The sequence below is a fragment of the Tamandua tetradactyla genome, chromosome 15, assembly GCF_023851605.1.
Source record: "Tamandua tetradactyla isolate mTamTet1 chromosome 15, mTamTet1.pri, whole genome shotgun sequence".
In the NCBI taxonomy this organism is placed as follows: Eukaryota; Metazoa; Chordata; class Mammalia; order Pilosa; family Myrmecophagidae; genus Tamandua; species Tamandua tetradactyla.
The window spans coordinates 54,289,101-54,306,165 of record NC_135341.1 but is presented as its reverse complement, the minus strand read 5'-3'; the positions used below and the strand labels follow the sequence as shown (position 1 = coordinate 54,306,165).

At 35.3% G+C, this 17,065-nt stretch overlaps 1 protein-coding gene across 10 annotated transcripts in view; it reads right to left on the bottom strand.

The window, feature by feature from the left end:
* CLASP2 (cytoplasmic linker associated protein 2) overlaps positions 1 to 17,065 on the bottom strand; it is a 290,913-nt gene that overhangs the window by 29,347 nt on the left and 244,501 nt on the right. For all 10 annotated transcript variants that reach the window (XM_077129874.1, XM_077129866.1, XM_077129868.1 and 7 more), the window contains 4 exons: positions 12,882 to 13,025; positions 11,097 to 11,203; positions 9,335 to 9,488; positions 4,204 to 4,432 (listed from right to left, as the gene is read on the bottom strand). In XM_077129874.1, the coding sequence (XP_076985989.1) occupies positions 4,204 to 4,432; positions 9,335 to 9,488; positions 11,097 to 11,203; positions 12,882 to 13,025 (634 nt within the window). The remainder of the gene's footprint in view (positions 1 to 4,203; positions 4,433 to 9,334; positions 9,489 to 11,096; positions 11,204 to 12,881; positions 13,026 to 17,065) is intronic.

Sequence of the window (17,065 nt, the reverse complement as noted above, 5' to 3'; positions counted from 1 at the left end):
GGGAAGAAAAGTTATATTTCACTTAAGGGAATCAGGAAGGAAATCACAATGAGCTGAAGTAAAAAGGAAGTTTATAATTTTCATAGAACTACGATTAGAACACCAAGAATCTTTGGTTCCCCAACACACTCTCCAACACAAAGCCCAAATGAAATTACACAATTTTAAAACTAGAAAAATCAAATACCTAGAAGAAAACATAGGGAAGCATCTTCAGGACCTTGTGTTAGGCAACAGTTTCTCAAACCTTATACTCACAGCACAAACAACATAAAAATAAATGAATAAATGGGACCTGATCAAAATTAAAAACTTGGTCCTCAAAGGACTTTATTATGAAAGTAAAATGACAACCTTCACAATGACAAGAAGATTAATATTAATATCCAGAATATGGAAAAAATCCTTCAACTTAACAACAAAAAGACAAATAACCTGATTTAAAAATGGGCAAGAGACTTAAACAGACATTTTTCCAAAGAAGATATACCAATAGCCAGAAAGCACATGACAAAACGCTCAACATCATTAGGTATCAGGGAAATGCAAATAAAACCTCAATAAGATACCATTTCTCAGTCTTTAGAATGGCTTCTATTTAAAAAAAAAACAGATAACAAGTGTTGCACACTGTTGTACATAAAGCCATTATTCACAATTACAAAAAGAAGAAAGCAACCAAAGTGTTCACCACCCAATGAATGAAAAAATAAATCTATCAACATATCAAAAAAAAAAAGTAACTCATTTCTCTTATTGTTTACTTTTTGTTCCAAAGAAAAATATACAACCTGTTAAATAACTTTCTAAGTATAGTATTAAGCTTGGCTTAAAGGCATGGAGTTCAAGATGCTAAGTTCAATTAGACATCTGAGGACTTGGGGATAAAACAGTAATCCAAGGTCAACTCTTTTCAAATAATGATACAATAACCAGAAAAAATGAAATTAAAAAACAAAACAAAAAAAGAAACAAAAACACAGTATTAAGAAAACCCGAAGTATGTTTTAAATTTATTTAGGGAGATCTTGGAGACTTCACACAACAAGTCCAGTAAGCGATCATTTTATGGCCAACTACTCTTAATGATGGCATCTTTTAGTCACTTTGAAATCCCCTAAATTTAGAAGCCTACCAGGGCCAGGGATGTCATGTAAATGACTTTAGTAAGCCTAGTGTGAGTTGGAAGTACAACCTAGGGGATGCATGCCGTATCTAAAAGCTTTTCTTTCAAATACAGTGTTTTAAAAATGCTGTTGTTCCCCTACCCCTCCTAAAGCAGTGAGATGGGGGTAAAGCAAGTTGGGTGCCAGGGTGGAAGGGGGGAGGGATCACATGTCCCAGAGTGGAGTGAAAAGGATGTCCCTGCAGAAGGGTACTCTGGCACAGAGTGTCAAAGCCTGAGGGGGGTGAGAAGGACATCTATGCATGGGGTTTCACTGTGAGGTGTCAGAGGTCAGCCATAATGAGAAGGCATCTATGGAATAGATTATCAGAGAAGAAGAAGGATGAGGGAGTTAAGAGGAAAGGTAGAGCCCCAGCAGGATAAGGAGTCTATCTGCAAGTGAGGCTGCAGTAGCGGAGAAGGAATACTGGTGTACATAGGATGATTGATTAAATAAATAAATATATTAAAGATAAAGGAAGCCAAATTGCTCCTGTCAGGAAAGGGCAGTTGTCAATATGGAAAGGGAAGAAAATTGAAATTGGAGTGATGAGTCTAAACTCATGGCTTCTAAAAAATACAGAAATAAGTAGAGATGTAAATCAATAGAGATGCTTATATACACACACATTCTCTGGCTCTGGTCATTAAAAAGTTTGGGGAGTAGTGATATCCTATTACTAGTGAATTCAGAAAGTCCCAGACTTAGCCTTTAAATACCATTTTTCTATTAAAAGGAACCAAAGAATCTTGAAGAAATGGTTGATTCTGGGTTTGAGGCCAGGGACTGTACAAAATAAACCTAGACAATTTTGTTGTGCCAGAAAACAAGGATGGGAACATATCAAAAGAAGAAAAAAGCCAGCCAGACTTTTTGGCAAAATCAAAGACAATTTGAGCATCAAAATAAAAAATAGTAGCAACAAACTGCAACCCACTGAATATAATAAGAAACTAAGAGTCCAGTTATAAATATGTAAACAAACACATTTTAAGTTTAATGAGGAACAGGATATTTACACAGTTTTAAAGTACCTCCCACAAAATACTTATTAATTACAAAGAGAAAAAAGGGTGACTTCACAGTGGAGAAGCCTAGTAAGCACCACCACAATCAAGTGATCAAAGTTAACATTATCAGGCATGGAACAAAGGAAAAGAATACACAATTACTTCTGAGATATTGATGTCAATAATGAACAACCTGAATCTAATCATGAGGAAGTACCAGACAAACCAAACTGAGGGAAGTGCTACAAAAATAACTGGCCTTTAACTTTCAAAAGTGCCAAGGTCATTATAGTCAACATGTGTATGTTGTGTAATATAAAAGAATGTCTTTGTTTGTAGGAAGTACGTCCTAAAATATTTGGGGTTATGGAACATCAGATAGGCAAATTACTCTGAAATAAGTCAGAAAAAAAAGGTTCTTTGTATTATAGCCCCAACAAGCTTCTGATTATTTTAAAATTAAAAGAATATATATATTGTGCAGTTCAGGCAAGAAATGACAGTGGACTAAATTTAGCCCTGCCAGTTTGTAACTTCTGTGCATATCTAATTTTTTAAATAAGTAAAGTTGCTAGAGCAAAGTCTCAAGTTATCAGGCTTTTGCCACTATGTAGGATTCCAAGTTTGGTCCAGGTTTATTTACTTCTGTTATGCTTCTATCATGACTACACTTAAGCAACACAAGTCAACTATTAGTGACAGATAAAGTATATAAGCACGGGAATGTATAATTCTTATGCAATGTATACTAAGTTGCCATAATTTTGGCTTTGTGATATTTGTGATTGTCTTAACATGGAAAGTTGGTAAAAATATGTTTCTTCAACCTTATTAGTAAACAAAGAAATACGAATGAAGATTTTTTTACATTAATCAAAATTATAAAAATTAAAAAAAGATTTCTAATATCTAATGCCTATATTTCACTAATCAAGGAAGTGTATTAGGATGACCTATTTTGTATCTACCACAGTAACAAACACTTAAAACATTTTTAGTACCCTGAATTGGTGAGAAAATCAGTACTACTTAAACTGGCTAAGTGTTCTGAGAAAGTAAATATCCCTTAATAGAGCAGTTGTACCTCCAGAAATTTCTTAGAGTGAATTTCTTGTATATGTGCATGGAAGTTTATGCATGAATATGTTTAAGCACACCAACACTGTGGAATAAAGAAAAGCCAGAAATTATCTAAATACAGAGTCACAGCACAGTGTAGAAGAGACTTTTAAATTTATCAACTTATAGTTATTTATTTCTTGATTCTCTTACAAAAAAGAATTCATGGATTATTTGTGTAGTTTGTAGAAGAAAAATGCAGTTCCTTATTATTTAAAAAAACTAGAATATTTAAAGTGTTTTGTACTTTTTAATCAGTTTTTACATACCTAATCTGATCCTTACCACACAGTGTGATAAGAGCAGATATTACAATCATCACCACTCTCTTTTAGAGGTGACAACTGAGATTCAGGAAGGTCAAGCAACTTACCAGGTCAAGCAATTTAACATCTTAATAAGTGCTAGAAATTAGACTTAAACCTATTTCTTCTCACTCCAAATCCTATTGGTGACTTCTCCCATTACCTGAACACCTTCCAACATTCAGTCTTTGGGTATATCTTATTAAAGCATTTGTTTATGATTGCACACTTAAAGGGCTATTGTAAAGCATGGGTATTTCCTCAGGTGTTTGGTTATACTGATATAAAAACTAATGACTGAATGAACTGTGCTTAGAAACAAAATGAATTCGTAGCTTCAATTGGTTTCAGTTGTTTCTGAGAGGTCACTAAAAAGTTTTTCTTGAAATTGAGAATAATTCCAAGATAACTATCATGTTTCTCACCCTGGGAAGAAAACTACCAAATCACTAGAAATTAGTTTTTAGAAGAAGGGAGAAAACATTCTCATTCCCAAATTCCTAGTTTTAAGAAGTTACGGTAAAAGAGCACATACATTTCTTTTGCCTCAGTGATGACTAGTCCTTCAAAACACAAGTAATAGCAGTGTGATACAGAACATACCATCAGGAAACTGGTCTGCATCATCATCAAACATGGCTTCTTTCAGGGCAGATTTATTGAAGGGACTGATGCTATCTGAATAGTTATATGGATTATAGTCTCGAGAACGTGGAGAAGAGTGAGTTGGCATTGAATGGAGCAATGAAGCTTTATTATCAAGAGCTGTTTGGCTTGGGTCAGTTGCATCTCCTCCTGCTCTTGGGTCAGACATCCCAGGACCGCCACACATCTATTGATGGGAAGGGGAAGGCATAGCAAATTAATTCACTTTCAAGTATTTCTTAAATTCTAAAAACATCTTTTAAAAGACAACGATTTAAAAAAAAAGGACAATTTTATACAGATGATAATAATAACCAGCCCCCAAATTAAGTAATGGCAATCAATAAGAAGAGTTAAAATTTATATTCAAAATGTCAAAGCTTATAGTAAAGATGTAAAGAAAGCACAGCTGTGAAGGCTATAAGAACTGTAAAAGCAACTTATCAGGTAATGCATCTTAGTAAGTGTTAAAGTTACATGGATCTAATATCAGTCAGATTCTATTACTAATGTAGTAAATTATAAAATGACAATATAACAATAAAGTATAACAAATAAAAATAAACAAAGACCTGCTTTAAAGAAAAAAAAAAGCCTGCTCAACCTGTGGAAGGATGCCCAATGGAGTTTGGGTCTACTGAAATACCAATTAACATTATCAATACTAATATGCTGATACCAATACTAGTATTAAAATCATTACCATTACCAATACTACCATCATCACCATCTACTGACCATCTATGTGCCAAACACTGGGCTTAGCACTAGGGATCTATTAATGAACAAAAGAGAAAACCATGTTTATCCCTGTGAATTTTACTTTCTAGTGGAGTAATGGAGACAATTTAAAAACCTATAATGAATGAGTAAAAGTATATGATATACAAAGGTGATTAGTATATTGAAAAAATCAGAATAGGCAGCACAATATTAAAGGGCTCAAGAGTGCTCAGGTGACTCTCTAAACCAACTCAGCAGGTGAACTCACTGCCCTCCTTCCTACATGGGATATGACTCCCAGGGGTGTAAATCTCCCTGAAAATGTGGGATAGAACTCCCAGGATGAGCCAGGGCTCAGCATCATGGGATTGAGAAAGCCTTCTTGACTGAAAGAGGGAAGAGAGAAATAAGACAAAATAAAGTTTCAGTAGCTGAGAGATTTCAAAGTCAAGGGGTTATCCTGGAAGTAAATCTTATGTATGAAACAGATATCTCTTTTTAGTTTATGGTGCATTGGAGTGGTAGAGGGAAGTACCCGAAACTGTCGAGCTGTGTGCCAGTAGCCTTGGGTCCTGAAGATGACTGTATAACTATACAGCTTTTACAATGTCACTATGTGATTGTGAAAACCTTGTATCAAATGCTCTCTTTACCAGGGTACTGAGAGATGAGTAATAAAATATGGATAAAAAATAAATTAATTAATAGAAGGATAAGGGGTAAAATAAATTGGGTAGATTGACGTATTAGTGGTCAATGAGAGAGAGTGGTAAGGGCTATGGGACATATGAGCTTTTTCTTTTTATTTCTTTTTCTGGAGTGATGCAAATGTTGAAAAATGATCATGGTGATGAATACACAACTATGTGATGATACTGTGAGGCAGTGATTGCACATCATGTATGGACTGTATGTGTGTGAAGATTTGTCAATAAAAAAAAAATAAGAGTGCTGAGGTGGGATGTGGGATGCCCTCCCTGCAGATTAAATAGGGTGGTCAGAGCGGGGTTCAATTGAGAAGTCATTTGAGAACTTCCAGTTGATCAAGAAGCATAAGGTAGTACAAGGCACTTCAGGGTGCCATCCCTCCACTGAATCTTTGAACAACTAGCAAAAACTGGCAAAGCCATCTTCTTCAAAACTTTGGAAAACAGTTACGGGTTACAGTAACTGGGCAAGTACCAAATCACGGAAAAGTAGCCTGAAAAAATGGTAAGCGAAGCTTGTGGTGCCCTTGCCAGGTTCCTTCCTGATGTGGTGAAGAGCTACACCATTCCATTGTGGGCCCCTGGCCCTGTTCCACAGGGAGAAGAGATACCCCTAAGCATGTACTGGGGTGCTTAAAGATCAGCACCAATCTATCCAGTAGAAGTCTGAAAGACTGAACCAGGAAACTTGTCTCTAGTTTACCCTCCCAGAATTTTCCCTACAGGCAGGGAAGCAGCTTGCAGACATCTAAAGCAATGTAAGAAAAAATTAAGTCTAAGCTTAGTAGCCTAAGGCAAAGGACTGCCTATATTATACAAGAGAGCAGTCAGGAGGGGGTGAAGTGTATTTCAAAGGGATTAGAGGGGGCATTACAGCTCCTGTAAACTGTAAACAGGGGAATTCTTAAGGTCATCAGCAAGCACAAGACCAGGAAAAGAAGCAGGTTTCAGCGGTCCACACAGGCCCAAATAAAGCAGAGAGGATTTGCCTAGGCTGATCTTCTTGAGAGGAGGGCTAAACTCTGAAGGAGATTACCAGCCAAAGCAGAGCCAATTTGCAAAGTCTGTGAAAGGTGCTTTTGGCTTTGGTTTGTTTTTTTGGTTAGCTCCTGGCAATCAAGAAACTCTCTGTCATATCACTAGCTGGACAAAAATGCAAGGAACAGAGAGTTCAGGTACTAAATGTCCAGAGTTAACACTTTAAAATATTAAGATGTACAGTGTGCAATAAAAGATTATAAGATAAACACAGGAAATGATGGATCATCCAAAGGAATAAGATACAGATCCAGAAACCAGTAATGAAGAGGACCAGACTCTGGATATACTGGACAAAGACTTTTAAAAATGACCCTCAATATGCTCAAAGAAATGAAAACAGAAAGACCTAAAGGATATGAGGAAAACAATGAATGAACAATATGAAAATCTCTTGGAGATTTTAAATAGGAACCAAACAGAAATACTGGAGTTGAAGATCACAATAAATGAAATGAAAAGTTTCCTAGAGGGTTTCAATAGTGGATTGCAATTAGGAATCAGTGATTTAAGAATCAGTGATCTAAGAATCAGTGATCTTAGTGTGCTCGGGTAGTTCAGTGATAGAATTCTCACTTGCCATGTGGACGACCAAGGTTTGATTCCTGGTCCATGCATTTCTCCCCCAAACAAACAAACAAGCAAACAAACAAACAAACAAAACCAACCAAACAAAAATTTAACAAATGGTGCTGCAATAATGGGATACTCACATGGAAAAAAGAACGAAATGTGACCCCGCCATACAGCACACACACACACACAAAAAAAGAATCAGTGATCTTGAAGGAAGACAACTGAAATGACTGAGGTTGAGGAACAGAAAGAAACAGAATTTAAAAAAAAGTAAAGAGAGACAAAGAGACCTGTGGGACACCATCAAGCATACCTATATATATATATATATATATATATATATATGCATTATGGGAATTCCCCAAGTAGACAAGAGATAAGGGCAGAAGGAATATTCAAAGTAATAATGGCAGAAAACTTCTCAAATTTAATGTTAGACATGAATATATATATTCAAGAAGCCCAAACAGGATAAACTCAAAAGAAAACCATGCCCAAACACATAGCAATCAAAATGTCCAATGTGAAGATCAAGGAGAGAGTTCTGGAAATTGCAAGAGGGAAGCCATTTGAGCAAAGACTTGAAGTGAGGGAATTAGCCATGGGACTGTCTGGGAGAATAGTGTTTCAGCAGAGGGAACAGCCAATAAAAAGGCCCTCAAGTGAGAATATGCCTGGAAAATTCAAGGATCAGCTAGGAGGCGAGTGGGACTGGAGCAGGAGATGAGGCCATATTGTGCAAGCTGTGGCTTTTACTCTGAGACAAGGAGTCCCAGGAGAGCTGTGAAAAAAAGGAGTGAGAACTGACTATAGGAGGCCAAGAGCAGAATCAGGGAGGCCAGTCAGATGTCTATTTAAATAATCCCGGTAAGATGATCAGTGATGATGATGGCTGAGATCAGAAGTCAGTGGTAAGTAGTGGTTGGAATATGGATATAATCTGAAGGTATAATGACAGAGTGTGGAGGAGAAGAAAATGAGAGGAGCCAATAACAACTTTTTTGTCCAAGGTTTTTGTCTGAGGAAGAACAACTGCCATCAAGTGAAGTACGGGCTGGAAGGAGTCATATGACTTATTACACTCATAACAACTTTTAAGGTAGGCAATGATATCTCTATTTTCCTAATGAAGACATTGATGCTTGGAAGTGGTAACCTGACAGGAACTGGATTCAAACTGACTTCTGTTAGAACCCACTGCTTGAGTTTGCCCACACTGTCTTTGGGAAAAAACCCTAGTCTCAATTAAGCAGTGATTGTCACTAATACACAGTTGCTTCCACATGCAGCTTCTGAGGGTAGGGAATATATATATGAGTAGTAAATTGATTTTTGGCAACCAGAATTATACCAGGCTTACCACAACACAACTTTGTAGGAATGGGTATGGAGAGAAAAACAGTATCAGGAAAGGAGCCAGGAAAGCAGAAGAGGGAACGTGATGTACTACAATGTTTAGCAATTTTGCATACACTGAAAAACAACAGACTCCATAGGAAATGGTAGGATGGGTTGTTTAGGGCAAAGTCTAAGCTGTCACTAACTCTACTGGCTTTCTTCCTGGCCTTCAACTACACAAAACTTCTTCCTATCCAAGGGTCTGTTTGTTATGGAATGCTCCTCTTCTAGATCTTGGATGGCTGCCTCTTTCTCATTATTCAGGTCTCAATGCAAATCACCTCCTAAGTGAGGCCTTCCCTGACCACACAATCTAAAACAGGTTCACTTTCCTCCAAGGCACATCCTAACGTAAAGCTCCATAGTATGCAACTTTATCTGAAACTCTTATTTATTTGCTTACATGTCTGTCTGTCTCCACAAAATTACAAAGTGCTTAAAGGCAGGTACTTTATCTTGTAAATCCAAGGCCTAGAACAGTGCCTGGCAGGTGTTAGATACTCATACTTGTAGTGACTAATCTCTAGAAAATTACATTTGAAAAACAATGCAAAAGTTTTAAAAAATAAGTACTCATAATAAAAAATGTAACATTCAATATAAGATTATTGAAATATAACTCAATATAATAATATTCAAATACTCACTGAATCGCCATCTTCTTTTTTAGACTCTCTTTTCAATGGCTCATTCATATCTTCTTGACTACGGAAGCTGAAATTCTGAATTGCTTCAGTGACACCTCTAAGAGAGCTATAAATATCTTCAGAGTTCATATTTTCTGTGTCATAATCAAATGCACTAAGAAAAAGACAACAACAAATTTTTATTTGTGTGTAATGAAATCACACTTGAGGGGAATAGAGAGGATATTTACAAAGTCAGGATTAGAGGAAGTATATTTCCCATAACATAATCAACAAAACAAAACCTGGCAGCTCTGTAGGGTTAAAGAGCATATCCTCTTCTCCCTTCACCAAAGGTAGCTGCAGGGACTGCAGAATGCCTAGTCCTAAACAATTGGCTTGTCTTACCACTTCAAAAATTTTCTGATTAACACAGGTCAGCAAAGTATGGCCTATGGATCAAATCCAGACCCCTTCTTATTTTCATATGGACATTCATAATAGTTGGAAAAAAATCAATAGAAAAATATACATTTCACAGCACATGAAAATTAAGTATTACTCAAATTTCTGTGTCGATAAAATGAAATTTCTTAGAACAAGGACATGCTGTTTTGTTTATGGCAGTTTTTGCACTACAACAGCAGAGTTGAGTAACAGGTGACAAAGACTGTATGGCTCCCAAAGCCTAAAATATTTATTATCTGATCCTTTACAGAAAAGTTTGCCTAAAATATTTATTATCTGATCCTTTACAGAAAAGTTTGCCAACCTCGATGATTAATTCACAATAATGGTACAGTCTGAAGAAGAGATAAATGTATTTTATACAAATTTATGAGAAGACAGAAATTTTTGAACATTGAACATAAATGTTACTGACATGAATTTTATAATCAAATTCTAGAACTCAAATGAGACTGGAATTTGGCCACTGAAATTGTTAAATGTTGAACATGGAAAAAACAGACCAAGTTTGTTAAGTTGATAAGTTTGCAATATATTCTTTAGCTTCAGGTGCTGAAGTAGTATCCTACAAACATAATGAGTAATCTGAAGCATGCTATGGTACACTATTAATAACAAAATCAAGCTAATCATTATACATATGAACTACTATGCAAACTTTTATTAAAAGGCCCAAAAAAAAGAAGAAATACTACTTCATTAAGTCAAGAACTTCATTTGAAATATAGCCCATGCTTCAACTGAGCGAGTGTGAGGGACTGATATGCAAATTATATTGTGTATTAAGGACCAATATTTCAGTCGTATTTCTGCCAAAGAAGTATATATATCATTTTATATTTAAGATTTTTGTCTATAGGCTTAATTTTTCTCCCACTTTTAGAGACGGATGGCCAATATTGGATCTAAATATTCATCACTATAAACTGACCTTACCATGTAAACTGAGTAGTATAATATAACAGAAAGTCACAGTACTTTATCTGTAATTTCCTTTTTTCCCTACAGTTCTTCGCTACTGGATTTACCTAGCATCTTGGAGAAACATAAGCATGCTAATTAATGCAACAAGCAATAATTTACAAAAGTTGTATTAAGCCGTTCTTTTTACTTATATAAAAAATTCCAAATCCTAAAAATTTTCTCTCCATTACCATCATCCACAGGGTTAACTGTGAAATAAACTTAAAATATTCTGAATCTTTTAAGTTTCTACTTTTCTAAGTTCTTTCAAATCCAGAGAAAATTGACAAGACTTTTCTAAGAATAGCAATCTGTAACTACAAACCATGAAGGGAAATTACCCTTTTATTACCTAGGAGATAAAGTATTTTGTGATGTATTTGTAGGAGAAGTAAGAGGACTGGGCCAATTGGCTGGTGAACGTGGTGTTGGTCTTGTCAAAGGACTCCCCATGGAACCCTGACAGAGAGAAACAAGTAATATTAACAAAGGATAGGTAAGTTCAGCTAAAAGGCTTTTAAAGAAACCATACAACCATCAAGTTGAACAATATGATAAAGCCATATTTATAAGTCAATATTTAAATATTCATGTTCTTTTTTTATTAATTTTTAAATTTTTTAAAAAAACATGACAAGGAAGAAACAAACATTCTTAACATATGATCATTCTGTTCTACATATATAATCAGTAATTCACAATATCATCACATAGTTGCATATTCATCATCATGATCATTTCTTAGAACATTTGCATCAATTCAGAAAAAGAAATAAAAAGAAAACAGAAAAAGAAATAAAACAAAAACAGAAAAAAAAAATTATACATACCATATTCCTTACCCCTCCCCTTCACTGATCACTAGCATTTCAAACTAAATTTATTTTAACATTTGTTCCCCCATTATTTCTTTTTATTCCGTATGTTTTACTCATCTGAATATTCATGCTCTTATCTCTGGTTTTCGGAGGAGGGGGAACTTTTTCCCTATTCAAAAATTTAACTCAAGGCTTTACTCTTCTCCTCACCCCTTTCCTGCTCTTTTGAATGTTATCAAAATCTTTCTCCTCAGGGATTCAACAAGATCCAAAACTAACAATTTAAAATTAGCTTCATGAAAAAAAAATTAGCTTCCTCTTTTGAGTCAACTTTCTTCTTTCAATCATTATTAACGCTCAAATTTCATTCCTCATTCAGTTTGCTCAAACAGAGTGTCTTTTCTTTTAGTATCTTTTCACAGAGACACTAAAAGAGCAAAATCTGGTCATGTTGTAATTTGCCTATATCTATGACATAATGAAATAATCCTTTTCCCTTTTAAAAAGATTCCTGACAGGGTGCACAGGTGGTTCAGTGGTAGAATGCTTACCTTCCACGCAGGAGACCCGGATTTGATTGCCAGACCATGCACGCCCATCCCAGCCCCCCAAAAAATCACTGATTTTTGTTTCTAAGAAATTGCTCTGTGATTATTTTTAACCCTCACACTTCACCTTAAACCTGACATTGGTGGATCCTTTCTTCTTTATACATTACCAAAGGTTTCTCCCTCTCATTTTAAAACTTAAATTCAAACCTTTAGGCAGATTATGCAAGTAACCCCTCAACCCACACACACATACACATGTACACGCATCCACACATATGACATCACAATCTTTCATTTACTCAGCTCTTACTTCCCCCAAATAAAATCCTATATATCAACCACATATGGATTGATGATCCTATAATCATTAAAAGTAAACACCCCTTTCTAAGCATTACCCTCTGGACATGATTTGTCAGTCATGGAATAAGTAATCTCTTTTAGCCCTTAAGTCATGATAGGTTCATCCAAAGAGTATGCCCAATTCTAAAGGCTTCCAAAACAGGTGGCCTCGATCATGTTCTGCTCACATTTGGCTTTTCTCGTTCAAACCCTGGCCTTCTCACACTAGTTTAATACCCACCAAATTATAACAAAACATGACAGGCACGTCATGTTTTTCCAGCACAATATTTATTCCCATTCATGAACTGCTGCCCAGCACAAATGGAAAAATTATATCACAAGGCCAGTTCATGTAAAAGAAAGCAATTATTGCTACACCAACTTACACATTAAAGAATAGCCAAGAAAACGAGTGAGAAATACCTGGGTTCCATTGCCTGTGTTTCTAAGGTGATTATGAAGAAGCTTGGTAGCACCATCCTGAAAAGTTTTTGGTAAAGCTCCTAATAGCATTGTAAACTCTGGGGTATTGAGTTCAAATAAGGAAATCAGCACTGACTGTGCTGCCTAGAAAACAAAAGCATACAAAGAGATAAAAATATTTTCTTACCTCAACATTTCTGCTCAATAGCACAATGCTAAGCCATCTTTTCCACAGAAAAGAAAGATGTCCTTATTTGCTTTCAAATTTCATTGTTGGGGAAACAAAATTTAACCTAATATTTATTTTTTGAAATTAAGAAGGGAATACATAAACCATAACAAATATGAATAAACAATTAATGATGAAAGTCAACCAGATATTTTCTAGGGTTTACTGTAACAATACATGCTACAGTTTCAGTTTTCCTAATAAATGGTTACAAGGAAAAAGATGGCTGGAAATAAGGAAGCATATCATTAAGGTATACAAAGCCCACCTACAGCAACTTAGTATTTTAATTTCAATTTTCTCAGATGTGATTCTTAAATTAGACAGCCATATCTAGTCTTCTACAATCCAAAATTTGAACCTAAATGTTTTGTAAAAATGGTAACAAAGTCTACTTAGATCAGTTAAAAACATTTATAAAGGACAGACATATAGACTACAGAATAGAAATGAGAGTCCAGAAGTAAAACTTCACATCAAAGGCCAATTTTTTACAGTGGTGCCAAGTTCCTTTCAATGGGGAAAAGAACAGTCTCTTCAACAGATGGGGCTGGGAATACTGGGTATCCTCATGCAAAAGAATGAAAATGGACCCCTACCACATGCCATATATAAAATTAACTCAATAACTTAAAAATAAGAACTAAAACTCCTAGAAGAAAACATTAAGGAAGATCTTCAGGACTCTGTATTAGGCAATGAATTCATAGGCTTTATACCAAAAGCATAAGAATCAAAAGAAAAAATAGATAAATGGGACTTCAAAATAAAAAACTTCTATGCATCAAAGAACATTGTGTTAGTATGAAGCTGTTTTATATCCCAGAAAAGGACATTTTCTTTCTTTTCCTTTTTGCATGGGCAGGCACCAGGAATTGAACCTGGATCTCCAACATGGCAGGTGAGAATTGTGCCTGCTAAACCACCACGGCCAGCCCAAGGCCATGTTCTTTTTGTTTTTTTTCCCACTAAACCTTTATTTATGAATACAAATGAATTCCATAATTTTTTCCTCTATTATTTTTATTTTTTTTTAAATTTTAACATTTGTTCCCCCTATTATTTATTTTAAATCCATGTGTTCTACTCATCTGTCCATACTGTAGATAAAAGTAGCATCACACACAAGGTTTTCACAATCACACAGTCACACTGCGAAAGATATATCATTATACAATCTTCTTCAAGAAACATGGCTCCTAGAACACAGCTCTACACTTTCAGGCACCTCCCTCCAGCCTCTCCATTATACGTTAACTAAAAAGGTGATATCTATCTAATGTTTAAGAATAACCTCCAGGATAACCTCTTGAACTGTTTGGAATCTCTCAGCCATTGACACTTCATTTTATCTCATTTTTCTCTTCCCCTTTTTGGTCGAGAAGGTTTTCTCAATCCCTTGATGATGAGTCCCAGCTCATTCTAGGATTTCTGTCCCACGTTGCCAGGAAGGTTTACATGCCTGGGAGTCATGTCCCATGTAGAGAAGGGGAGGGTGGTGAGTTTGCTTGTTGTGTTGGCTGAGAGAGAGAGACCACATCTGAGCAACAAAAGAGGTTATCTGGGGGGTGACTCTAGGCCTAATTTTTTTTTTTTTTATTAATTAAAAAAAATTAACTAACACAACATTTAGAAATCATTCCATTCTACATATGCAATCAGTAATTCTTAATATCATCACATAGAGGTATGATCATCATTTCTTAGTACATATGCATCGATTTAGAAAAAGAAATAGCAAGACAACAGAAAAAGAAATAAAATAATATAGAGAAAAAATAAAAATAAAAATTACAAAAATATATAAGAAAAAAAAAAACCACTATAGCTCAGATGCAGCTTCATTCAGTGTTTTAACATAATTACATTACAATTAGGTAGTATTGTGCTGTCCATTTTTTTTTTTTTTTAGAAATCATACCATTCTACATATGCAATCAGTAATTCTTAACATCATCACATAGATGCATGATCATCATTTCTTAGTACATTTGCATCGGTTTAGAAGAACTAGCAATATAACCGAAAAAGATACAGAATGTTAATATAGAGAAAAAAATAAAAGTAATAATAGTAAGAACAAAACAAAACAAAAACCTATAGCTCGGATGCAGCTTCATTCAGTGTTTTAACATGATTACTTTACAATTAGGTATTATTGTGCTGTCCATTTTTGAGTTTTTGTATCTAGTCCTATTGCACAGTCTGTATCCCATCAGCTCCAATTACCCATTATCTTACCCTGTTTCTAACTCCTGCTGAACTCTGTTACCAATGTAGGCCTAATTTTTTAAAAAATTTATTTATTAATTAAAAAATTAAGAAACCAAATAAAACATCAACATACACAATCAGTAATTCACAATATCATCACTTAGTTGCATATTCATCATTTCTTAGAACATTTGCATTAATTCAGGAAAAGAAATAAAAAAGACAATAGAAAAAGAAATAAAACGAACACAGGAAAGAAAAAAAAAAGATTATACCCACCATACCCCTTACCCCTCGCTTTCATTGATCACTACCATTTCAAACTAAATTTATTTAAGCATTTGTTCCCCCTATTATTTATTTTTATTCCATATGTTCTACTCCTTTGTTGACAAGGTAGATAAAAGGAGCATCAGACACAAGGTTTTCACAATCACACAGTCACATTGTGAAAGCTATATCATTATACAATCATCATCAAGAAACATGGCTACTGGAACATAGCTCTACATTTTCAGGCAGTTCCCTCCAGCCTCTCCATTACATTTTGAATAACAAGATGATATCTACTTGATGCATAAGAATAACCTCCAGGATAACCTCTCGACTCTGTTTGGAATCTCTCAGCCATTGACACTTTGTCTCATTTCCCTCTTCCCCCTTTTGGTCGAGAATGTTTTCTCAATCCCTTGATGCTAAGTCTCAGCTCATTCTAGGGTTTTTCTCAATCCTCTAGGCCTAATTTTAAGTAGGCTTAGCCTATCTTTTGCAAGGATAAATTTCATATGAACAAACCCCAGGATTGAGGGCTCAGCCTATTGCTTTGGTTGTCCCCACTGCTTGTGAGAATATTAGGAATTCTGCACATGGGAAAGGTGAATTTATCCCCTTTATCGCCATTCCCCCAAGGGGACTTTGCAAATACTTTTTTATTCACTGTTCAAATCACTATAGGATTTATCGGAACATCACTCCGGACAAACCTACAAGATCTCATGCCCTACTCAAGGTTCTGTGCACTTATGGTGTTCAATTAAATTGTCCACGTAAGTTATATTAGGAAATGTACTACTCAAAATATAAATTTTGTACCAAATAAACAATTTTTGCTTTAGTGTCACACATAAGTTAAAATTTTAAAATATGAATTACTATCTATTTTCAACACCCTACAGTATTGATATTCCTTTGTTCTTCCTCATGCAAAACCATATTTAAATTTGTACATTTAGTCACTGTCATTATACACTTTAGGCATTCCCAGACTATACCATCTCAGTCTTTATCACCTGTCTTTCCTTCTGATTTCATTTGTGCCCCCAGCCCTCCTCCCTCTACTATTCTCACATTCAGCTTCATTCAGTGTACTAACATTACTGTATTACAGCTAGGTAGTATTGTGCTACCCATTTCTGAATTTTTACAATCAGTCCTGTTGCACAATCTGTATACTTTCAGCTCCAATTACCCAATATCTACCCTATTGCTAATTCCTGATGGCCTCAGTTCTTAACTGAAATTCTCCAAGTTCATTCACTAACGTTAGTTCCTATCAGTGAGACCATACAGTATTTGTCCTTTTGTTTCTGGCTAATCTCACTCAGTATAATGTCTTCAACATCCATCCACGTTGTTACATACTTCATTAACTTTATCCTGCCTTACAGCTGCATAATATTCCATTGTATATATACACCACAGCTTGTTTAGCCATTCACTGTTGATAGACATTTGGGCTGTT